Source organism: Acanthopagrus latus, chromosome 5 (genome assembly GCF_904848185.1).
Source record: "Acanthopagrus latus isolate v.2019 chromosome 5, fAcaLat1.1, whole genome shotgun sequence".
NCBI classification, from domain to species: Eukaryota; Metazoa; Chordata; class Actinopteri; order Spariformes; family Sparidae; genus Acanthopagrus; species Acanthopagrus latus.
The window spans coordinates 25,863,593-25,889,498 of NC_051043.1; the positions used below are offsets into that span (position 1 = coordinate 25,863,593).

At 42.9% G+C, this 25,906-nt stretch overlaps 2 protein-coding genes across 5 annotated transcripts in view; both read left to right on the forward strand.

The window, feature by feature from the left end:
• The first annotated feature begins 984 nt into the window (after nucleotides 1-984).
• On the forward strand, nucleotides 985-12,808 carry opn4xb (opsin 4xb). The gene is made up of 9 exons (XM_037099423.1): nucleotides 985-1,446; nucleotides 5,641-5,774; nucleotides 5,876-6,079; nucleotides 6,398-6,569; nucleotides 7,063-7,224; nucleotides 8,426-8,533; nucleotides 8,665-8,827; nucleotides 10,278-10,424; nucleotides 10,582-12,808. Exons 1-9 carry the CDS (start codon nucleotides 1,280-1,282, stop codon nucleotides 10,987-10,989), a joined length of 1,665 nt encoding a protein of 554 aa, XP_036955318.1. The 5' UTR covers nucleotides 985-1,279; the 3' UTR covers nucleotides 10,990-12,808.
• Nucleotides 12,809-24,367: 11,559 nt separating this feature from the next.
• The window catches only part of pdlim5a (PDZ and LIM domain 5a), a 63,486-nt gene continuing 61,947 nt past the window's right edge, over nucleotides 24,368-25,906 (forward strand). For all 4 annotated transcript variants that reach the window (XM_037098014.1, XM_037098017.1, XM_037098015.1 and 1 more), the window contains exons 1-2: nucleotides 24,368-24,506; nucleotides 25,318-25,550. In XM_037098014.1, the coding sequence (XP_036953909.1) occupies nucleotides 25,452-25,550 (99 nt within the window). In that variant the 5' untranslated portion in view covers nucleotides 24,368-24,506; nucleotides 25,318-25,451. The remainder of the gene's footprint in view (nucleotides 24,507-25,317; nucleotides 25,551-25,906) is intronic.

The window sequence follows — 25,906 nt, forward strand, 5'->3', positions numbered from 1 at the left end:
TAAGTTGGGAAAGGGAAGACCAATTAGTTTCCTTGGCTCCACGAGTGATCTTAAATCGTCTGTGCGTGTTGTCCTTGTGCAACATGCATGAGTGCCCACGTGCCTGCGAGACGTTTCACAGGCATTGTCTGCAGTAATAAGATGCAAGACTGGCAGGAATCAATAGACATGAAAGGTGACCTATGCATCGTCGTGTGCACGGCATAGTCGACAAAGTCAGATGAGCTAAAAAGGCTTTTAATACTGGGAGTGTTAGTGAACATCATGTCCGTTATGTAAGAATCTAGTAGTTAAAGCTCAGGGCTGGGCCATATTATATGAAGGGCAGGGGTGGGAGAGAGGGAGAGGCGAGGAAGGCAGAGTGTTTGAAGAGAGAGAGAGAGAGAGAGAGAGAGAGAGAGAGAGAGAGAGAGAGAGAGAGAGAGAGAGAATGACAAGGGGGGCAGGGTTGAGAGAGCAGCACAGAGCAACATGGGGCAGTGAGGGAGGGACACATGGAGAGAGAGAGAGAGAGAGAGAGAGAGAGAGAGAGAGAGAGAGAGAGAGAGAGATGAGAGGTTTGGCGTCTCTAGTTGGCAAGATAATCTGAGACAGGCCACTGATTCAGAGCTTCGTGCACAGCTGGTGTGACGGGTGAAGAGGCTGCAGGCTAGCACTGAGTGGACGGACAGTGACAATGTGCAACGAGTGCGGGATTTAATACACTGGAGAATATCCACAACTTGATAGTGTCAAACAAGAAAACATTGGAGATTGCAGGGGGACGACTGAAGTTTGTGAAGTGCACACCAGTGAGGAATTACAGAAGGGATGTTGCTTCAAAGATAATCTGGAGATAACCAGTATGTGAACGACTGTGGATGTCTTCGAGCGTCTTACACCGCTGGACAGAGAGGGAGAAGAGGAACAGAATTGTTAAAAAGTGTTAAAAAAAAAAAAAATGCAGATATCTTCTGAGTAATGTTCAAAACTTGGTAAAACATTTTTTATGGATCACCCTTTTCGTTCTTGCAGCTTTTTTCCAGAAGTAGACGTTTGGACTTGGTTGGTTTGGTGGAGAGGACCTTTTCCATGATGGGAGGAAGGATTACCCTTAAAGACAATCACTAAATTGAACTTTGAATGATTGCCATCTAAAGAACATCCTGTACGTCTGCCTTGCATCCCTTCTGTAAATGATACGACCATGAGGGCGCGACACTGGCCAAACGGAGTGGATTACAAACTGGTGAACCCACTGCACTGTTCCAGGTTTGCAGTCCGGATGGGGTGTTGAACCATGTGGTCCACTGAGAGCATGGAGCCGGAGAAAGCACACACCCAGAGCAGCTTCTTCAGCAAAGTGGATGTGCCTGACCATGCTCACTACATTGTCGCCCTGTTCATCTTCGTCATCGGGACACTGGGCATCGCTGGTAACGCGCTGGTTATGTTCGCCTTCTACAGGTGGGTTTGCATGAGTGTTTTCTCCCCCCCCAGATTTTTACTTTGAGTCATTGTGTGTGTGTCAATTCCTTTGTTACATCAGACTCTCTTTTCCATCTTTATTATGGATGCCTCTTTTAATCAGAGCCCTAAGGAGATGTTATAATGACTTAGAGATGTTATGATCTCAGAGAGAGAGAGCTAGAAAGACTGTCATACCACGATATCTACAGCCTCGGTGAGCTGCAGGCTTTGATTGTTAGAAATGTATTAAGCCTCTTTTTGATCTCTTAAATTTACTGCGGAGCGAGAGTCTATTTTGTACATGTGTGTGTGTCTCTAGAGGATTAAAGGGGGTCTCTGCCAGTAGACTATCTTTGCATCTTAGTTCACAGGTAAAAGATGATTTGAGTTTCATGGCAATAACATAGATTGTGATTTGCATCACTGGACAAGTTTGTCCCGTGCCCGTGAAATTACACGAGGTACTGTATAGATTATGTTCCATTTTGAATATTATGGAACTTTCCCAGACTGTTTGGTGCAGAATACTTCTTTATAGCAGATGTAAGGTGATGAATGATGTAAGATTACAACTGAGCTCACAACAAAGGTACTGTTAAAGGTTCAATTTTATGGTATGAGCAACATGTGTTTACATTCTGGTTAGATTTTGGATTCCCTAAAACCTTGTATGTCACCCTGGGGTGGCGCCTTACATCCTGCGTGTCACAGAACGTGCGTGATGCGTGTTCTCGTCTTATCGCATTTGGTCTCTCATCACTTGCAGCGCCAAACAGAGAGGATTTTATTTTTGGCGATTACTGCTGCCCCTGTCCCTTGTGAAACCACACGTGAATGCTGACTTATTATCATAATTATTATTCTTACACAGAATGTTTAATTTTCTAAAGCTAACCAACCTCATCAAGTAGTTTTATTACCTAAACAAGCTCAATTTACAGATTCTTCAAGATTCTTCAATCCAATCCTATATCACCGAAAGACCCACCTTTCCAAATGGTCTTCCAGCAGAAAATTTCTCCCATGCACATGAATGAGGTTAAATATAAAATGATTGAAAAAATATCGTCTTATCAGAACTGAGACTGAGAAAATGTAATAAATGTAATATTTTTAGGGAGTCAGGATTAGTTTTATGCACGACAAAACACTTGGGTAGGCTTAGGGAAAAGATCATATTTTTGCTTCTATCAGCACAAACTCAGCTGAAAAAAATGTCCTGATTTCTGGTTGAAAATGTCCTGTGGTTTCACATGTCAACCCATATCTAACAGTACCCTCATACTTGTCTGGTGTTTCACCCACCTATCGTGCCTCTGCCATCCCCTCCACCTCAGGGCATGAAAGTCAGCTCATATGCATGTAATGTTCCCATGATATGAAACATGTTAAAGGAAGGTTGAGATGATTAATATGACGTGGACAAATTTGAATGTACAGTGCTATAAAAAGAATTCACCCCCTCAGATGTTTCCCAGAAAGCTTTGACTAGTGAAGAACCCGGGAAAAAGTTGTTGTATGCAGTCTCTCCCATCGCTGCTGCTGAAGCTTTTAACTCCTTCAGAATAATAAAGTGCCTCCCTCACCAGTCTCCTTCTTGTACGGTCACTCAATTTTTGAGGAAGGCCTAATTTATGCATGTGCTGTGTTCCTTACTTCCTGGAAAAGGTTTTGTATCCATCCACTGACTTAAAGTTTTCATTAATCTTTTCATGAAGTAGCAAGAATCGTCTTTTGTCTGCATGGTGTAACTGTAGCCAGGTTAACCAAACATAAGTGTCCTTATACTACAATCAATTCACTGCACTCCGGTGATTTCCATTTCACTAATTGTGAGACTACGAGCACCGATTGGTTGGACCGCTGTTGAATTAGGTCAGTCACGTAGTATTCAAGGGCATAAATACTTACTTTACATTGCACATTTCTAATGAATTGACATACATTACACTTTGTAGAAATCAGTTTTCATTTTAACTTTAAAGTACCTTTTTTGTTTTGTTTTGTTTTTTTGTATATTGACCTTGATTCCATTTCTAAAAGCAATAAAAGGGGAACACATCCAAGGGGTGAATACTTTTTTATAGGCACTGTATTTGTGGTTTGCAGAAACATTAAAAATATTCTGGCAACTGGGCTGTTTAGTTTTAAACCACCTTAGTACTCTGTGGTTTGGGCTCAGAACAAACAGTGTGGTAACAGTTACTGCTGTTTTGTAATGAGTTAAAAAAACCCAAAACAAAACAAACTCTGACATATTTAGCCAAAACAACAGCTATGTGTAGGATAAAGAATATAATTACTTATAAACATAAACAACTGAGACAGTTATGACTAAAAGCTCGATAAAGGTATTGTGCATTTTACGATAAATTCAAAGTACCATCCATTCAGGGTCACATGCAACAAGTAAAATCAAAATTAAATTCTCCTATAGAATGTGACTCATTCAGCAAGGTGAGGGGCTGTACTTTCTTTGACATATCAAGGAGGTTATATGTGCTTTTTGTGTTGTGTAATTTGTACTAGCCTTGACCTGGTATTGTGCTACTGAGGTTTACTGTGTCACAGGAAAACTGGGTCAGAGACGGAAAGTGTGTGTACGTGAGTGTTTGTGTGTGTTCTGGGGATTGTCAAGGGCTTTAATATTCCATCTGCCCATCACCGTGCATAGATTAGATGGGTTCTCCATTGTGTTGCGCTGATAATGCTGTTTACTGAATCAGAAATGTACATGACGTTATGTGTTCCAAGAACATTCAGTCACACTCAAACACACAAACACACACACACACACATGCAGAGTGAGGGAAAGCGTGTGGAAGATAATTGTTTTTCAAGTGAGATGACACCTGATAATAATGATTTTCTAGTGAGTGATGTTGTAATCTGCACAAACACGTACAGACACTTGGTCTCACATAAATATTGATACAGCAGTGATGTAACAAGACGAACACACACAAAAAAACAGACACAAACGTATTCACCGAAAATTGATTGTGCGGTCTTAAATCAAGGAGCAGACACTTTTAATTCTGGAGACAAAGAATCAGAGTTGAATCAATAAGGAGCCGTGGAGGCAGACAGCAGGTCAATACGCTACTTAATCAAGCTGGTATGAACGCAGGTTCACTAAGAGTTGACCAGTGCAGGAAAAAAGCTCGTCTCTGATCAATGCTGACAATTCAATACAATGTGTGCACTGAGTCCAACATTCAAACAAGATGAAGTTGAACAGAATTCGTATGATCTCATTACCGATCACGATCATATTGCATATTTGTTGAACTTATAAAACGGAGGCTGCAACATTCTTTCTTGTTAGAGCTGCCTACATCTAATTAGTCCGGATGAGAATTTTAAAAGCTTTACCTCATGAGGCTCACATTCAAGAGCAAAATGTTTGACAGACAATGGCTTATTAGTTTTGTTAGATCTCTATTCAAAATTTCAAACAGATCTGTCTTATTAAACTGATAGTATTTCGTGGCAGAATGTATTTATCAGCTGTACACCTTTAGTCAGACTGTAGCTCAGATCAACAATCATCCCACAGTATAAAATGTCCCAATCCAAATGTTACATTATCCACAGAATCATCACTTACCAGTCACAAACTGAATCTTTTTACGGGTTAATTTAACTTCTCATTTTAAAACACAAGGTTGTTACATGAAATGTAGTTTGCAGTAGATACTTCTATGTCTTTTGGGTTAGGGTTAGCCTAACCCTGTGCTGTTTTCATACCAGGGTTGTGATGTGTGAAGACAATGATGCTGATTGTGTGATGGTGATTCCCAGGAACCTAAAAAAGTCAGACTGTTCCTTTGATGTAGAAAGTGGTGTGTGTCTTTGCCTCCTTTTTCCCCAAATCAACAATAACCTCTTTGGTTTTGCTGACGTTAGATTAATAGATCGTTCTCTGTGCACCACTCTGCAAAACTGAAAACTGTGTGTCTCCTCCTGATATGAACACTCACCAGAGTTTAGAATTTGTCCAATGATGGATGGTAGTGCCAGATGGCTCACAACAGAGTTCTCTTGATGTCTGGGAGTAGAGTCATGGGCGTATGGTGTGAACAGGAGGGGGGCTGAGCACACAGCCCTGGGGGACTCCAGTGTTGAGCCCTAGCGTAGCGCTCACACAGATCATAACACTTCCCTCCCTTGTCCCGTGTGTCTTTGCAGTAACAAGAAGCTTCGCAACCTCCCAAACTACTTCATTGTGAACTTGGCGGTTAGTGACTTCCTCATGGCTTTCACGCAGTCGCCCATCTTCTTCATCAACTGTCTCTACAAGGAATGGGTGTTTGGAGAGATGGGTAATTCTCTTTTACAGGACACTCAAACACAGATCGTATCAAAAGCATCCTGCTGTTGTTGCTGTTGAGTTACATGTTTGTATACGTTTCCTCCTTGATAGGATGTAAGCTATACGCGTTCTGCGGCGCCCTGTTCGGCATCACCTCCATGATAAACCTTCTGGCCATCTCTATCGACCGCTATGTTGTTATCACCAAACCTCTGCAGGCCATTCACTGGAGCTCCAAAAGAAGGACCACTCTGGCCATCCTCATGGTCTGGCTCTACTCTTTGGCTTGGAGTCTTGCTCCTCTAGTCGGCTGGAGTGAGTTTCCTCTCTAGCTCATCCTCTTTCACATGCCACAGAAGCTCAGCTCATAAATACTCGACATGCAATGCCAGAGTCAAACACAAACATTCACATGACCTGTTATTGGCTGCCGGCTAGAGAAGAACTGATACAGGGATTAATGAAATGTATTCTCCATTCATCCTGTTCAACAGTTCACCTTTGATCTTGATTTACTGCTCCACAGACATTACGTCAAAACAACAGCAAAGGCTCATGTCAAACAGCATGCAGAGACATCTACTTCCTGTGGGCTTAATGGACTGTATGTTGTTTGATCTTTTCTCCTTTTAGGCTCCTATATCCCCGAAGGCCTGATGACATCATGTACATGGGATTATGTCACGTACACATTGGCCAATAGGAGCTACACGATGATGCTGTGCTGTTTTGTTTTCTTCATTCCACTGGGAATCATCTTTTACTGCTATCTGTTCATGTTTCTGGCTATACGGAAGACTAGCAGGTACTTCGACTTGTCAGCGAGCTGTTTGTGCTTGTTTCAGTGGTAATACATGAAATATATATGAGTTTGGATAACACTTCAAAAAATGCCTCTGTCAAAGAAAACCCAGATATGAATTTTATATGATTTGCTTTGTCTTTTTGTTGCTGTTTCTCAACACTCAGAAGAACTTTCTCAACAATCTGAAAAAGGAATATCTCTATAGAGTATTTGTTTTTACTTCAAAAGACAAAGTATGGTAAGAAACTGGATGTACGTTTGGATGCAGGAACAAACTGTGTGTCTCAGGAAATTGTACAGCCTGCATACTGTCCGCCTGCCTCAGGGCAGTGCTGCTTTAGACTAAAGATACAGACTACAAACTTCAGCCACTGTCACCACTGTCTGAATCTGATCAGTCGTCAAACTCTCCTGTATCATATGAACAACCTTACGTTAGTTTTAGGGGAAGGCTCTCTCTTTGACTGCCCCCTCCATCCTGCTCCACCTGCAGGGAAGTGGAACGTCTGGGGACTCAGGTGAGGAAATCCACCCTGATCCAGCAGAAGTCCATCAGGAGCGAGTGGAAGTTGGCAAAGATCGCCTTCGTTGTCATTGTGGTTTATGTCCTCTCCTGGTCACCGTACGCCTGTGTCACGCTGATCTCCTGGGCTGGGTAAGACAGATTTCATAGACAAATAGATCCTCTAATACTGATGACACATTTTTAGATAGCAGTTTTTATCTTGTAGATGTCCTAATTATAATAACATCCATGCTATGTTCTAACAGGGACTCAACTATTGTTGAAGTTATTAGAAAGCCATATCGAACTACAGACTTCAGAGAGTGAATCAGTCCCAAAACTTGTAAATAAGTAAGCATTTTAACGCCTGCTGGTCCCTTGTCTTAAAGAGGAAATGTTGACGTTTTCTTATTCGACATAATATGTGTTACACCACGTCTGAATGTGTGTCAGAGTTATTACGTGTCTCAACATACATGAAAGCATGCAACAACCTCCAAGCTACAGCAAGCTACATGCTACAAATGTCAAATAGCTCTCATCCTTTTAGCTAACGGCACAAACGTAAACAAGCTAGCAGCGGTTGCCTTTTCTTTTGCTTGGATTTAGTCATTTTAATGCCAGGGCTCGCCTCCCCACAACCAAGTTCCCACTTACGCTGTTTTGCATCCAAGACGAGAGTTATTTGTTTAAAGACGTGCAAACAAACAATACGAGAATGAAATGACATTTCTCCAGCACTGACACAGTTCTTTGGAGACAGATCTGTCTAACTCTACATTTGTGAAGATTATCTCGCTGAACAGAATGTTTAGGTAAACAGATCTTATTTTCTGCAATAATCCAATAATTTAAAAATCCCATAGGCATATTTGTTGATGTGTGCTGGCAACATGGATAAAAACCTCCCCAAAATGGTGCTTAGTGTGTCTTATATAACGCTGTGTCCCCTAGAGGCCACAGACCGCTGGATAAGTGACATACAACAGACGGTGAAGTTGCTCAGATGTCCTCTGCTTATCACAACATTTGCCGAACCACATGTCTCTTCTGGGAGATACGATGTAGGATGGGGTGTAGTTACGTAACTCTGAAATCACATCTTTTCCCTGCTCGTTCCCAGGGGAAAAGGTAGCTTTGCACACACCCGCACGATCAGATGGACTTAACCACCCATCTGTGACAGCTGGCACATTTTGGCTTATCCCTGACCCAATATGCCCCCTCGTCATATTACAAAATATAGAGAAACATAAATGGAACTTTGAGTCATGACAGGGACCCGGTGTTCGTCACACTACAAGGTGAACATGACGAAAAGTTGTGATTGCATTATTCTGTCTCATTTCAGGTACTCCAACATCCTGTCGCCGTACTCCAAGGCTGTCCCTGCAATCATAGCAAAAGCCTCCACCATCTACAACCCTTTCATCTACGCCATCATCCACAACAAGTACAGGTGAATTATTCAAATCAGTCTCATTCCATCGTGTTGTCCTGGGAGCCGTCGTTCATCACATCCAACTTTTTAATAATTAACCAAATGAAGTCTGTCTCTGTTTGTTTGTCTGTGGCTGTGTACTTCATCAGGATGACTCTGGCGGAGAATATCCCCTGCCTTCGCTTTCTGTCTCCGGCTCCACGAAAGGAATGCATCTCCTCCTCCATCAGTGAGTCGTCTTTCAGGGACTCCATCATCAGCAGACAGTCCACGGCATCAAGGACTCACTTCATTACAGCTTCCAGTGATATGGTAATATTTTAAACTGTATTTTATTACTCCACAAGACCATTTAAAGACTCTTTACACCAATCTGTAAAGAAACATATATACTTTTATTCTATCTTCTTTATAAATGATCTAATGTGCTTATATGAATAAATACCTGGTTTATTTCCCTTGTATTTATCTTTGATCCAACATTATACACTTACATTACCTACAACTGATCATTTGTACCATGTTCTTCAATCCCCATGTTCAATATATATGTATAGGTTTGTTTACCTAGTATCTTGCAAAGGCAGAATCATCTGCTCCAGTCCGGCTCAAAAGCTGCAGAGCAAAAGCTCCAGTACAATTCAGAAGGTGTTATGTCCGAGTCGGTATTCCGGACTTCGGATCTAAGTGCGTCCCCGTGCATTTGCTCAGGAAAACACGCACGCCCGCATCAAACAGATGTTTATTCGGCGAGCCTGTGAACTTGAACACGAGCAACTACAGCAGCTGTTACATCAGATCAGGGCACTTAAAAAAAGGAGACAGCAGGAGTCGGCTCGCTCCTCATGCTCGCAAAGACTTCTATCAAGCATAAAATCGACTGAGTGGAAGTGAAAAATGGCAACCACAAAGTTGTGACAGCACAAATCCCAACACGAGCATGACATACAGTAAAACGTGATGAAAAGTGATGAATGTACATGACAGTTCATTGGGGTGGAATATGAGCACACTGTTGATGAAGTGTTGAGCGTCTGCGGTCTTTGGAAGGATTCTTTAGGGATCAACGGCAGCTCCCGGGTTGGCAGACCCCCGATAAGAAAGAGAGGGAAAGACAGAAGAATAGAGGAGAGAGGCCGGGGCGCGGGAAATGAAGCGCGGTGAGGTTTACATAGGCACATGACAGGAAAGGGGAGAGATGGAGCTGTGGTCCTGCTCCTGAACCTCAGCTTAAGTTTTAATCCCCATTTAAGTCGGTGAAGTTGGGGTTGTTGCAGCCTGAAATTTTCAACTGGGTATTCCAGCTTGGATGACTCCGGGCAGCAAAAGAAGGAAAAAGACTGCATTTTGTCGGCCCCGCACAAAGAGAGATGGCCCGCTGAACGATTTATTGGTTGAGGATACCAGGCTCCAGGTGCAGCTCATTAGCTGACGACCCTCCATTCAGCACCTGCGACACACAACAACCAGAGCAGCGAGGACGGACAGGCAGGGACACAATCGTGCCTCGGTGCAGAGGTCGTCACAGCTGTAACCAAATACGTCTTAAAGAAACGGACGCTCCGGTGGCTCACTATATGTCAGCCATCTCTCTACCCCTCTCTCCTGTCATTTGAGCTGTTGGTGTCAAAGCATGATGGTGAGACGTAAAAAGAAAATGTCAACCTTCCCAATCACTTCATGCATGTATGAAAATGTAAAGTGAGTTTGCAGTGAATTATTCCTTTGGTTCGGCTCACAGTGGCTCTGTTCTGCCCTGCAGGTATTTAAGGACGTAGAGATGGAACCTCTGGGCAGGAAGTCAGGTGATTCCTTCAAAAGCATGTCGTCCTCCAGTCAGTCTTCCAGAGGTATGTCCCGAAAGACACGTTTGGAGCGGAGGACTGCCAAGACCCGTACGGCAGAGAAGGTGAGGAAAAAAAAAAGGGTTTTTTATTTCCATGTGTGCTTGAAAGGTCGCTGAATCACGCTACTTTTTATTTGCCTGCATGTTTTCATGCATTTGTGAGTTTTTTTGTTTGTGTCTTTATTTCTTTTCCTTTTAAATGTTTTTTTTACATTGCCAGCATCCATCTGCCATGAATGAATCCCCATGCGCCTGTGAGAATGAACTGGTCTCCAGCTCTCTCACCATCGCCACTCTCCCCTTGCTAGTTCTTACCAGGAAGCGCAGCCAGAGTCTGACCACTGAGATTTCAGATGCGCGGGAGAAGACAGGCAGCATCAGTAATAAGCTGAGCGGCCACAGGAGCGACTCTTTTGATTCCCTGAACTTTGGAAAGATCCCATCCGCCGATTCCCGGTTGCCTCAGGGTGTGCCGCGCATAATCGTCATCAGTCCCACGTCTGAAAGCAGCCTCATCAGCCACGACAGCGTCTGCTTGGAGGAGAGTGTTGATTCGATGGAGAACAATGTTTTTGTCAGCCTGAACTTCTCATCAGAAGTCTTTGAAGCAGTGGAGCTGCTCTCTTGACCAGCTGGACCTGCTGGACAGTAATAATACTCACTGAATATTATTTATTATACCGTCGGACCACAGAGCACCACACACTCTTCTCTACAGGCCCAGACTGGTTTTGGATATAGAACTTTATGTTAAAAGTCATGCCACTCTGCTGCTTTAGAAAACTTGAGTGCAGAAGAAAAGTTGGTGTGGCAAATGAAACAACATGACCTGGTTTTGGTATGCTGTTTGTCAGACTCTGGCGGGGACAAAGATGCCCCAAGGGGGGAGCATGAGCTGCAGCATATTTTTGTTAGATCCTGAACAAAAAGAAATGTCAAGTGCAGCAACATATTTTTCATGAGCGTGGGGCCCATCCTTGACAGGCTGGATTCTTAGTTTAGCTGGCTCAAGTCCATGAAACTGTGACGTTGACGTTTGGGCCAAACTGTTTAAGCTCATTTACACGAAAACTTCATGGATTCTCTGTTGGAGACCGAAGAAACGACTGCAATTAGATCAGTTTAGTTTGGGGTTAATGCTCTTCTGCCTTCTTTAAAAGTTGACATGTAAAAAAACAAACAAAAAAAAAAACAACAACTTGACAACAGGTAAATAATATTAAAGGAAAAGTTCACCCCAAAATTAAAATGCAGTTATCTACCCATCCTCATGCAAATGGAAAGTGGGGTGAAATTTCATATTCCACAAAACCTTTCCTAAGTTTCACTGCAAAACACCTCTGCAGCATTCGTCTAAACAACTGAAGTAGATGGGGACTTGTTTTAAAACAGCTGATCAAGCTCCCTGGAAGCCCAGAGATGCTAAATTGATTTTAAAAGACATCATTTCTGCTGCTTTTTGATCCAAAAGCTTTACTGTACTGTAGATGCTATGCTAATCTGTTTGGGATCTCGCAGCTTCAGGAGACATTTTTATTTCTTTTTGTTTGTTTGCCTTTTAAAATAAGTCCCCATCTACTTTAGTTGTTCAGAAGAATGCTGAAACACTGTCTTGCAAACTACAAAATGTGAGTAGCTAATGACTCAATTTAGATTTTGGGGGAACTTAACTTCCCTTCACATATCTCAAAATGGCAAAAAAGAAGCAAGATTTGAATCTTAATGTCACACACAAAAAAAAAAAAATTGGGTCAAAAGCAAAGCGATAACTTAAGGTTGAGAGGATGTGCATAAAGTATATTCTGTACATTATATTCTCGTCTTGTGGTAGTAGCTCCTTTAGGCAGTGTGGACCTCCCCGGACAGTGCTGTAATGAAAAGGAGAGACATGGTCAAGTGTGTCTCAATGAACACAATGGACATTTTTTTTTACATTTCCTCTGTGGTGACTTTTGCTCAGTATGTTGACAAAGTGCTTCGTCCCCCTCCAGCTGTTCCTGTTTGCATAAAAAAAAAAAAAAGAAGACTTATTGTTCTATTTTTGTTGCTTGTGAATACTACAGTGTTGTTGCCTGTGATCTGAGTGAGTGTGTGTGCACATAGACCAAAGATGTTAACTACAGACTGAGGGGTGTGTTTTTTTTTGTTTGTTTTGTTTTGTTCAGATGGTGAATTTATTGCACTTTTCCAAAAAAAACAAAAACAAAAAAAAAACCCTGACGTATAACAGAATCCCTCCAGTCAATGAATGGAAACTCTTCTTGTTGCTAAGTGGTTAATTGTGGCATCCTGACTTCATCCAAATTTGGTGTAATGTCTGTATCATTTGTGTTTTAACATTTGATACTCTATTGGATTTTAACAATATGGAGTGATAATGATGAGGAACTGTTGGTGTGGCACTATTTCATGTTGCTTCATTTGCTGATTAAACATTGTGAATTTACCTTTGGGCATATTTTTATGAATCAAAGACAAGAACATGTGATTATACTGATTTTAACTGGCTGCAAATCAGATCTCATTAGGTGACATCTGTTCAATTCTTCCTCTCTGCTTTCCTGCTTCTGCTGATCTTTTCAAATCAGTTCGGTACCCTGGGGCATCTGGTGACTTGGAATTACACTTGACGAGCTGTATGGAGTATTTACATTTTAAAACAAGTTCTGATCCACTACAGTTGTTTAGGAGAATGCTACAATGCTGTTTTGAATCTCTGCAAATGTTTTTTTAAGTACAAAACTTTAGTGCAAAAAATGTTTTGGGAGGACTTGTCCTTTAACTGTGGTTAAGGTAAGGTATGGTTATTCCACATCAAATAATTCAGTAACAGTCTGAGTCCCACAATTGACAATAAACAATTGTGTACAAAAAGATCATTTGTTTTTTTTTTCACTAGTTTTTTGTTTTTGTCTTCATGGAGAAAACAGCCAAAAAATGAATTTAAATACAATTTCTGACCTGAAACTGTATTTAAATGATTCACATATGATAGTTTCACTTATGTCTCAGAAGATAACTAATGAAGCTGAAGGTTTCATTTAGGTGTATCTTAATTTTGTTAGCATAAGACCAATATCAATGATGTATGAGAGGAGTATGAAGGAAGTCTGAGTATGAGCCTGAAGATAATACATGAGATACACTGAACCATCATCAGTGACTGACATTTGCTGCAGCTAATTCTGGACTGTAAAATGCCTGATGGATGAGAAGGCAAGAGTAAAAATAAGATCCTCAAGGGCTCATTGAAGGTCACTGATATAATATTTTTTTTCTATTATACCATCTTAGCCAGTGTGTTTTTTCTTTATGATATGTTGAATTAAACAAGATAAGCCAGTAATGTTTGTGTTTAAGCAGGAGCTAAATTGTGACCTTTAACATCATCAATCCATCCTCTTCCTCTTTCAGGTTCTCAGTTTCTTCTTACACTGAATGCACCTTGTTTTTTATATTATATCTCACCATCAGACTAAGGCTACTTGTTTTTAATATTTGTGACTTTCTCCGGATTTCCTTCAGTACCGAGGAAAAAAACAACAAAGAAAATCTTTGGCAGCATGTTTGTTACAGGCTTCCTTGTTGGCTTTTTGTTGGGGTTAAACATTGATACAGGTACAAACATAACGAATTACACAATATAAATACAACTTGTCATACAATACAATAATTATCAATACCCAAAATGAAATGTGCATCAAAACACTGCTTATCCCCAACAGCATGTGACATTTATCTCTATAACATCTTGCATGGGAACACTACGACTATAAAAGTTAGATCCCTAGTTGCACGTTCAATGACTGTTTATCGATTCAGGGGCTGCATCCTTCGAAGGACTCGGCCTTTGTGGCCTTTGAAGGTTGGTTGACACAAGGTTTTACCAGATGTTTTACCCTTACATCATGATTTCTGCTGTCCAGGCCCCGCGAAAGTTACGATCTACGCCACGTGATGGCGCCATTTTCTTGCTTTCTTTCTTATTTTTCAGACGTGGAATGAATCTTGGGATAAGGGAGGCCACAAAGTATAGTAGCGGTGCATCCTCCTAAAAGAGGGAAAAGAAGGCTGCATTTATGGGCTGCCTTTGGAGGAGCCTTCGAATTAGAACAGCATTCGCGCGGCATTGTGACATAATTGGCCCTCGAATGCGTCCTTCGAAGGATGCAGCCCCTGAATTGGGACACAACCTATGAGGACAGATTAGCTCTGGCAGCTAGCATTAGTTAGTCCCTCTTATTTTCTGATATAAACACAAAAACATGGCACCACAAATTAAATCTAACCTATACAGTATTTGGCTTTATCCCACCTGCAAATTCAGCAAAAAGCAACAGTCTTAGATTAATACAGGGTTCCTTCTGGCTAATATCTTTACTGTTGTAAGTTCAGACTGAGCTCACGACACCCAGATGAACATAGTGAAGCTGCTACTGCCATCTACTGGCACAAAATGGTCATTGCTCTTCAGTTACTTCAGCTGGAAGCATTTGAGTTTCCACAGTTTTACAAGTTAAACTAATCGCCTTTTAAAAATAATCTGACTAAATGAAATAAAAATCCTGACTTTATAATGAGCTTCCATGTCGTGTGCTGATGGTGTGATGTGTTTTTCATGCACAGCTGATGTTTACGATTCATTTGCCTGCTGTTCGTTCCATATCTCTCTGGTTTGTGTTACTGAGATGAGACTGGAGACGTTCCTCCTGCAGGTAAGATAAAGTTTCTCAGATCAGTTTCGGCATCAGATGTTCATCACCAGCTGAGGAGAGGCATGAATGAACCTATAAAAATATAAAATAACATTGCAGAAAGAAATTGTGACTTTTTTAAAATATATATATATATATTTTTGTGAAAAAATGTTGGCTTGTAGGTTTTACCATCCACCATCCACCATATACATTTATAAGGAAGCAAATGTGCAAATTTAGACATTCATAATGGATTTGTCACAGTATAGCAGTATAGGTCTATTGATATTTTCCATGGTGGTAATCTGAATGTGCCTTTATTATCATTACCATTTGTTTGTTGGTTGGATTGTCAGCAGCATTACACAAAAACTACTGAAAGTATTTGCATGAAACTTGGATGGAGGATGGGTCTCGGCCTAGAACTGACAGGAAATAATGCACAGACCTTGATGGACAGATTTGGGCATATTTATGTGTCTGGTATCTATAAGTGAGTACAATGTGTTGCTAGTCAAAGGGATCGTTGGGGCCTTAGTGGAGGTCTTTTTAATGAATGTTCACAAATACATCTCTGCTGCTAAAAACGTCTTCCGTGGAGAAATCTGTTATGAGAGAGCAAACACTGGCTGAAGACCACAACGTTCAGAAGATCCCTGTCTGGTACAACACACATTGTTCCCAATGACGTGTGGATATTTCACATGCAATGGCATGAAACAGCCACGAGGGGGATGTAGTTAATCATATTCCCCTGCTGTGGATTCATTAAGGTGGTGTGCAGCTGCTTTCTTTCTTTCAAAAATATATTTTAAAAAAAATGAGATTAAATTAATTCATGTATTAAAACAATGTTGGCTTCATGTTCTTATTTTTGATGCATCTGACATCATATATAGTGATCGTGTTATCATACTGAAGGCAGGAGACGCTACTGTGTGCCTCATGTGAAAAACAAGGCTGTTGACAGACAGGCAGGTAACCTACCTGTGTGGGTGGATGAGAGAGAGAGAGAGAGATGACATCACCACGCAGGGCAGCCAGTCCAGAAACCAAAGCTGCTCCCGACTGAAACTGTTGATCATATTAAACCATTTAACGAGCATAACCTGGCTCTGATGTCAGTCATACCTGGAAGGACACTCCTCAGCTTTTATGTGGACGGATGCAACTGTTAGATGACAAACTCTGTAGCAGACTGTGAGCAGTAAGGTTTAATTTGTATCACAGCATGGCCGTAATTATCATTTATACTGAGGGGGACACATCCCAATATTCAGATTTCCCTCCAGGGTGGGGGGGGTGGAGGGGCAGGTCTGGCCCCTATAATGTTGACTCCATGGTTACGGCCTTGTATCACAGCACCTGGAGGTGGTGGCGAGTATTTAAGAATCAAAATAAGCAGATTTAGCTTAATGTAATATTTCATTTCTTGGAAAGAAAAAGATTAATGTCAAAAGTTAAATGTCCTTCTCACTCTGGCTTCATCAGGTGAAGTGAGCTGACCCTCTCCGGCCAGGTGCGTGATGACGTAGCTCCATCAGAGAGCTCGCTGAGTGGTGGCGTTGGTCTGAGCAGCGACACCGGAGAGGACACCGAGCAGAGAGAGGCAGGAGGAGACACCGGACAGAGAGAGGCAGGAGGAGACACCGAGCAGAGAGAGGCAGGAGGAGACACCGAGCAGAGAGAGGCAGGAGGAGACACAGGACAGAGAGAGGCAGGAGGAGACACAGGACAGAGAGAGGCAGGAGGAGACACCGAGCAGAGAGAGGCAGGAGGAGACACCGAACAGAGAGAGGCAGGAGGAGACACCGGACAGAGAGAGGCAGGAGGAGACACTGGACAGAGAGAGGCAGGAGGAGACACAGGACAGAGAGAGGCAGGAGGAGACACCGAGCAGAGAGAGGCAGGAGGAGACACCGAGCAGAGAGAGGCAGGAGGAGACACCGGACAGAGAGAGGCAGGAGGAGACACCGGACAGAGAGAGGAGGAGGAGACACCGGACAGAGAGAGGAGGAGGAGACACAGGACAGAGAGAGGAGGAGGAGACACCGGACAGAGAGAGGAGGAGGAGACACCGAACAGAGAGAGGCAGGAGGAGACACCGGACAGAGAGAGGAGGAGGAGACACCGAACAGAGAGAGGCAGGAGGAGACACAGGACAGAGAGAGGAGGAGGAGACACAGGACAGAGAGAGGAGGAGGAGACACAGGACAGAGAGAGGCAGGAGGAGACACAGGACAGAGAGAGGCAGGAGGAGACACAGGACAGAGAGAGGAGGAGGAGACACAGGACAGAGAGAGGCAGGAGGAGACACAGGACAGAGAGAGGAGGAGGAGACACAGGACAGAGAGAGGCAGGAGGAGACACAGGACAGAGAGAGGCAGGAGGAGACATCAGACAGAGAGAGGCAGGAGGAGACACAGGACAGAGAGAGGCAGGAGGAGACACAGGACAGAGAGAGGAGGAGGAGACACAGGCCGGACAGCGACAAGGTGAGTAACACCTGCTTCACCCACGGGAACAATGTGGAGTCATATTTTGTAGTTTAATTAGGTGACCCTGTTAACGTCACTTTTATCCAAAAAGTCAATATGTAAGTTGAAAGCTGAGGTGTTTTTTTTGTTGGTATGCAAGGCTTTATCAGTCTACACTAATGAAAAACAACAACTACTTTTTGTTTGAAAGCACAAAATCCTGTTTATTCCAAGTCACACTTACTGCCACACATTCCCTGAGAGCATCTGTGTTTTTAACTTGTTGTTTTTTTTAAATTTTTTTAAATTATTTGTGCTGTTGTTACAATATCGAAATGTAAAGCTAAACTAATCTATCACAAGATAAGATTAAATTAAAGATAAATGACAAGGGCAGAAAGAGAAAGAGAGAGGACAGTTTGAACATTTGGCTAAATGTGGAGTGAAATAAATTATAAAAAAGAGTGAGTGGAGGAAAGGTATATATACAGTATATGTCCACGTATATGAGAGGAAGAGACAGAGACAGAGAGAGAGAGAGAGTGAGAGTGTGTGTGTGTGTGTGTGTGTGTGTGTGTGTGTGTGTGTGTGTGTGTGTGTGTGTGTGTGTGTGTGTGTGTGTGTGTGTGTGTGTGTGTGTGTGTGTGTGAGGCAGGGGGTGGGGTGGTATTGACGTTTGGTCGTGCTTCAGTCAGTGCTGAATAGAGCAGATGCTTTGATTTCCCCTCGAGACCCTGCTGATACTAAAGCTCTGCCTCTGGTCACTGATGTATGGGCTGCTGTAGCAGTAGCAAGTGTACACACATACACACACACACATACACACACTCTACTTCACCTCTTCTTCTTCCTCTTTTTCTTTTTCTTCTTCTTCTTCTTTATACCATGTCCTCCTGTCCTCTCTCACTTCCTGCAGTCAACTGAACAGCTGCTGTCTGCTAGAGAGGAAAGAAGGAAAGGCACTCAAGTCTACTCAGAGTAAAAACAATGTGCTGTGTGTGTGTGTGTGTGTGTGTGTGTAGGAGCGCACGTGTGTGTGTGTGTGTGCGTGCGTGTGCGCATGTGTGTGTGTCGCTGTCATGTTGATGCTTCTTGGTGCACATTTTGCCAAAAAGGGACATGGAGCACACCATCCATGCATAATTCACTATCCACCAGAAAGCCTGTGTCATGACACTGAGGCTGATATAATGAGTGCAGTCAGACTGAAGCACGTCCATCCTGAAGAGTTATGACAGGCTGTGAAATCAGACGACTGTTGGCAGCGTCACACTAAACTGTATATTTAATATAATCAGCGTTCTTTACAGAAGTTACTATGCTGTATAATGAGCTGTATAAGAGGGAGCATTGATATCCGTCACACTGCCGTGGTTTAAATGAGTTTTTCCGAACTCCAAACTATACAGCTATGTCCTAATTACAAACTAGATGCTACAATAATGATCGCCAAGTTGTTTTGGCAGGTGGTGTACATGAACTCCACCTAACGTTATGTGTAAAGGAAATGACTTGTGTGCCAGCAGACGTCCATAATACCCACTGCCAGTTTCAACTGCGGAAGCTTAAAAAAAAACAAAAAAAAAACAAACAGAAAAGCAAAAGATTTAATAATTTATTTTTGGGTTTTCAAGATGTTCCTGGAGCTGTCTCACCACTGCCTGCAATGTGTTTGAATTTTGCCAGCAGCAAACAGCTGCTTTCATTTCACCCTCATGCTGACGGTGAGCCGGGTGAAGTTTTGTCCTCCTTTGTCCTCCTGAACGACTGAAGTAGATTGAGACTTAAAACTGGCAAAAAAAACAACTGAAAGAAAAGATAGAACGGCTCCATGTAGCTCGCCCTGCTTAATTCGTGTCACTGGAAGCCCAAACATCCCATTTACACGCTGTAGTTGCTGAAAGCTAGAAGGATTCAGGTGCACCCAGTCTGAAGCGGGTGCGTGAGCTGGACTGCACATCGAGGGTGTAAAAACTTGCTTTCAAATCAATCCGGGATCTCGATTTTTCTGCGGTCTTGGACTACGCCAGATAATGATAATGACTTAATTTTCATTTTGGGTGAAGTGTTCCTTTAATGCCTCTGTTCACACAGTCAGAGAAATAACAAGTGTGCATCCTGCTTACAATTTAGCTATAAAATCCTAGCGCGCCACAGATCATCCCTCCTGCTGGGCTGCTGACAGCGCTGTCAGCTGAGCAGGAGGTTCTACCAGGGCCTGCTTCAGCGTAACTTTACTGGTGTTCACTGACAGTATTGGAGCAGAGAGAGTCGAAGCACAGAAAACCAAAACTCAACAATCTTACCAGGTTTATCTTGTCCTCAGTTTCCATACCTCACTTTGAGACAGCTTGAGACAGCTAAAGCAAAAAGGGAGGTGCAGCGACTCGTGGAAACGCGAGCCAAAAGCACATACAGTGATGGAGTCATGCTGTGTTTTCTGCAAGCACACAGATTAATGTTTAGTTTAGTGTGTTGTGAGGTGAACGATATGAAGTTCGTCCACAGTTCGGTGCTGAAGGAAAGCGTAAAGTTCAGCTCAAGGGGAGCATAAATGTGCTGAGTGAAGAATTGGAAGTTTGTGCCTGAGGGAGTGGCTGCACAATGAATGAGTCTCATTACTCTGCTTCCTTATACGGGCTGGAAGAGAACGATTAACAGCAGCTGATCCCAAAAGTCTTAAGAGGTGGACAGTGTGTAATGTGTGTGTGTGTCTCAGAGGCAACATTAGACTTGGCTTTTAAAATGCCTGTCTTTAATTGACCCAGGCTTGACTCAAACATTAAGCACTTGTGTGGACATTTGCGGTCTGTGTGTGTGTGTGTGTGTGTGTGTGTGTGTGTGTGTGTGTGTGTGCACCTGTGTGCACCTGTGTGTTCATGTCTCCGTGCGGCTGGAACCAGATTTCTCTTCAGTTTATCTTTCTCAGGATGGACAATTGTTTCTGTCTCCCGGCGCGCTGGTCCGTCTATCTCTGTCCGTCTGCTTGGCTGGTAAACAGGCAGGAATATTTTCCACTGTTGAAAGCGAGCAGTTATAAACAGTGACTGAGCTCAGAGCGGAGATACAGGGTCTCGATGATAAGCTCATCTCTGGACTCCAGCCAGGTTTTCTCAGTAATTCTGTATCTTGTGACAAAAATGCAATTTGGAAGTCGTGGATGAAATTGTCCTCATTAAGGACTCAACAATGGAAAAAGAAACCTGAGCCCGTATGTAAGACTATATCTATTTTTCTTTCCATAAATATATTACATGTCATGCAAAAAAAAAAAGGTAATTGAGCAATTCAATTTGAGTAACAACTAATTCTAGGTATCTAGGTACAGAACTACCATTAGTGGTTTGGCAAGCTAATCGTCGTCCTGTAAATTCAATCCCTGGACAGGAACCATTTTTTACCAGCCGCCGTGGGGAAAGAAAAGGTTGCTGCACTCACGCAGCCCCTAACTGTGCAGCACTTACAGAGGCGGGTTGAGGGATTAGTTGGGCTTATATCAGTCTGGTGGGGTCAGACTGATTAGACGGCCGGCAGACAAAATACTCTCCCCGATATAAACAACCTTTACACGTGTTTGTCTCGTCTACCTGTAGATAAGTGTGTGTGTGTTCACCTGTGAGTGAAAGTTGTGTGTGTGTGTGTGTGTGTGTGTGTGCCCTCATGCTCTATGTTATTTTGCACTGGCATGTTTTGCATCAGTCTGACTGAGGCAGACAGGAAACCGGTTTCCACTCTTTTGTTTTTCTGCTCAACGAAACGGCCTTCCCAAGGCATTTTAAATCGGCGCGCTTTGTTTGTTGTGACCTCGACGGAATCGTCCTGTTTGTAAGATAAAACACACACTTCAGATCATTTTAAACCATGAAATCCTCTCCACGAGTCGTTCCATTATAATGTTTTCATTTAGAATTAATGTTATTCAGAGCACAGCTGTTGACCTGAAACACGAGTTACACATGATTGTGTCACATCAGGTTGTATGTGTGTGTGTGTGTGTGTGTGTGTGTGTGTGTGTGTGTGTGTGTGTGTATGTGGGCAGCTGGCAGAATAAAGGGCGAGTGTCCCCCTTTTTTATTCACACGGAAGATGCATTAAATGTCATTTACGGGGGGGCCAGATTATCATCCCATTAAGGGGCGGGGCTTGTGTGTTTGGCCCAGGGGGCTGGTCCGCTAAGCTTCGATCATTAAGAGAGGTGAGCATATGGGGACTGGAATAGACAGAACAAAGGAGTGGCAGGGTGTCTGAGGTTTCGTACTATAGCACACTCTCTATTGTTAGTGTTTGATATCATTATCCTGTGGCCCACAAATCTCCATTGTTCTCTCTGTTACAGATTTTGGCCACTGGCCATTTTTTAACAACACAAGCAATTGATCAAATGGTGAAACACACTGGCGGGACCACAGGGAAGACACATAGCTAGAAATGATATCTTCTTGTGACCGATACTCGTCACTCTTTTCACATGGGAATGGGACATCGAGACATGACCTGTGTGCAGTTCACAGTCATTTATGCGATTTTTATTCAGTTCATTGATCGAATCAACCTTTTGGTTTGATTCGGGATTCACAGTAGTTTACTTCCTGCGTTCAATATAACTGGCTTTGTCTGAAATCACTCACTACCCACTGGTAGTGGTATGGTATCCCATAATGCACGGTGACAAGTGGTGTACCATGGATGGTCACCAGCCAAGCATCTTATATTATCAGTGTCTTTTTTTTTCCCATTGACCGATGAGCTCATATCTACAGAAGTACTCTGTACAGGTCTCCCTTGGTAGGAAGCTGTGAACGAGTGGCTGATTTCAGACACAACCACTGACTTAAACTTCTCTCTGTCTCTCTCTCTTTCTGTCTCCTGCTCAGTCTCCCCACACCTGATTTCCTGTTGTTCTCCGTTTACCTTGGATACCCCTGACCTCAGGCACATTAAAGTCAGATCATATGTAGAAAAAAAAGGGGTGGGGGGAGGATGTTGGTCATTGTGGTCGGATACGCAGTGGCAGGATACAATGTGCTGTGTGAACAAGGGTTAACTCGCTGCAGTGTGCTGTGTTTTTAATGACATAAACCACAGAGACGGTTGGTATGAACTGGGGCAGACAGGACTGAGAAAGACTAACCAGGTCTCACTCATTAGCCGCAGCTATAAAGAAGCTTTTAGTCCTTTTTTTTTTACAACAGGAATGAGCAGCCATCTGTGTGATAGCTTCAAGTAAACACTGTGCCTTATGTAATTACATTTGCTGGAATATTTAAGTTAGCTCTGACCCCATCGAGACCCCTCGGCTCTGCAGGGGAAACAGGGTTAATGACTCCGACGTCTCTGCTCCTCCCAGGATCTGCTCCGCTATTGTTCAACCTTTCTGGGCTGGAGAGGTGTTCACCGTCTGAGCAAGGTACACGGTGGGAATGTTCATTTGCAGGGTAATGCAGAACATCCTGCGTTTGTGTGAGTATTCAGTCTGCTGATACCGCACATCCATCGTGATGTTATCTTCATAAAAGGTTTAATGTCATATTCAGCGTGATTATTGCAGAGGTCAGATGTTAGTGAGCTTCCTCCCTCGTCTGGCCCTGCGTGCACCTTCTCACTCACCACCTTCTTTTTTTAATTATCCTCTCAAACTCCTGCCCTCTGACTCATCTTTGATATTTGATGCTGCTTCGCGGAAAATTTGTGTTTTGACTGTGAACTCTTCACTTGGCGAGAGGTACTTTGTGCATGTGGTCAGGGCCAAGACAGAAATGGGGTAAGCGTTTGATTGAGCCACTACTATATCAGTCTCAGTCCAAAAGTAATATTGATCCGTCCGGGCTAGAAAAGGGGGAATGGAGGAGAGCCAGTGAAGAAGTGCAGCGGGAGAAGAACCGTCAGCCGACGTAAATAATGAGGAAACTGAATGAGACGAAGATGATGGTGCTGCATTTAGGCGCTAGATTACTTCCATACACTAAACTCAAATGAACAGTCATTGAGTCAGAGATGAGTTACTGGCTTGACTGGACCAAACTGCGACTTGTGGATTAACTTTAATAATCAGGTCAAAGATTTCTGGAAAGAGAAACTGCGACTGATGTTTGGAACGTCAAGAACCACAAGCCGAGTGCCAAATAGTTATACTACATTTTGGGGTGAAGGGAGAGGATATTTACACTCTTTATCCTATATCATAATATTCAGTAGATTTTTATGAAAACAGCTAAAAGAAGAAGAAAATCCTTGCAATGGCTCTTCCAAAAATGCGCGTTAGTCCTATAGTCGGGGCATCAGTGCTGCAGCAGTGAAACAACAACATTACATCGCTTGTATCCGGTCACCATCACCCCGATGTATCACTTAAAGGTAACCTTTAATTGAAGCCTTTGGGATGAGCTGTCGGGTCATGATCTGGTTACGGCCAGCTCCCCCTTAATGAAGCGGCCTGCAGCTCTGAGTCCATGTTCCCAAAATATCCGGATGAAAGATAAACCGTGCCCTCTCCCCTCCCTCCCCTCCCTCCCCTTGTCATTTTCTCTGTGTGCAGTGCTCCCACACTCTTTTCCTTAATCCCCTTCAGCCCCCCTTTTTTTTCCTCTCCCTTCATTTCTGAGTGTTGTCTCCTCCCATCTCCCTAATCTCCCCCCTTCATATCATCTCCTCCATTTCTCCTCCTCTTCTGTGTTCCGCTCACTCCACCCATGGATGACTCCCCTCCTCTTTCTCCTCCCTCTCTCCTCCCAGCCTCGAGCTCTGCCCCGTTCTTCTCCTCTCGCCTCCCTCCCCGTCTCTCCCCTCCTCCACCTTTCCCCTCCCCTCTGTCATTAGCCTGGTATATAAGAGCATTGCATCCCTCTCCACCTCTCTCACACACACACAGTGTGTTTGCTGGGAAAGGGGATAGTCCAGGGGAAACCAGGGATTTACATTGTCTACCTGCCTGTGAAGGAAGTGTTTTCCTCTCTGGAATTTCCATCAAAGAGGTACAGCTTTCCTTTGACATTATAATAGCACTGAATGGTAAAAGAAAATGTGCTGCACTTAATGCTCGTGTAATTGTCTTCTGGTGAAGATTTCCTGGGGTTAATTGTAAGTCTTTAACGCTGCTGAGCAGCTGAAGCACACAAATTACATTTTATTTTGCATGTCTGTGTTTATATTTGCACCTGTTCATGAGTGTGCATCCACCTGTATATGAAGTTATGACTGTTTCCTACAGTTTTTGATCATGAAGGATCATTTTGAATATCAGTCAATAGGATAACAGATGGTGCCTGTTTGCCCCAGGTGGGTGTAACTTTAAAGGGTCTCTATGTAGTCCAAAAAATCAGAGTTTTAATATTAACAATGTGAATGAGGTAATAATACAAACTCAGAGATATTTATTTTTTTCAATTACTGAGTAAACAAGCTGCTCTCAGAGGGAATTAAGGTCCTCAGAACACTGTTTGAAGCTAGAAAAGTGGCAGGGTCCGCCAAATATAAACAAAGTGGATCAGTAAGTAAGGTCAGTTTAAGAGTTTGTTTTAGTTTCTTCAGGCATAAAAAAGAAAAATAAGTCAAGGAAAATCGTTCTCTTGTGATTAAATGTTCTTACCCTAAAACCACACTGTGAACCATTGTGCTTTAATTTTTTCCAATTTTGATTCTCCTCCCTTTACGTTCTGTCCTCTCTTGCCCCCCCTTTTGTACATTAATATCTAAATCTAAATCTTCCTCTACGCTTCCTCTTGTCTTGTATGCGATCATGCAGTGACAAATATAATGTTTTTCTCTTTCATATTTTCCCCTCAGATCTTGGAACGACATCACTAAGAGATCGCTGTGGCACTTCTGACGAAAGTTAATACCGTCATCAGAAAAAACCCCCAAACACCTGCGACGTCATTGATATCATCCGATCCGCGACACGCATCATCGAGGAGACCATGAGCAGCAACTACAGCGTCACTCTCTCAGGCCCCGCCCCCTGGGGCTTCAGGCTGCAGGGAGGGAAGGACTTCGCCATGCCCCTCACCATCTCCAGGGTGAGACTGATACACACACACACACAAATTCAGAAACACTTTATTTATTGTCTGTCTATCCTGAGCGAGGGGTGCAGAGGGACTTTGGGGGTATTGTGTGCTGTACAGTAAGATCCCTTGAGGCAAGTTGTGATTTGTGATATTGGGCTAAATATATAAAAGAAAAAAAAACGCATGATGATAGATCCACTCAAACACACTTTTTTTTAGTTTAATCTATTATGCACTTAAAGCACATGTTCATGCGTTATTATACAGCCATCCATCATGAGTAGAATGGCGTCCCCATGATGCCATATGGTGGACAAATGATTAAAAAGATGAAAACTGATTTCCACGCTCACTTCCTTCCCCTC

Coding starts and splice junctions, on each gene's coding strand:
- opn4xb (XM_037099423.1), top strand. CDS start 1,280: ATGTGGTCCACTGAGAGCATGGAGCCGGAGAAAGCACACACCCAGAGC. Junction 6,080..6,397: donor TGCTCCTCTAGTCGGCTGGA/GTGAGTTTCCTC, acceptor TTCTCCTTTTAG/GCTCCTATATCCCCGAAGGC. Junction 7,225..8,425: donor ACGCTGATCTCCTGGGCTGG/GTAAGACAGATT, acceptor GTCTCATTTCAG/GTACTCCAACATCCTGTCGC.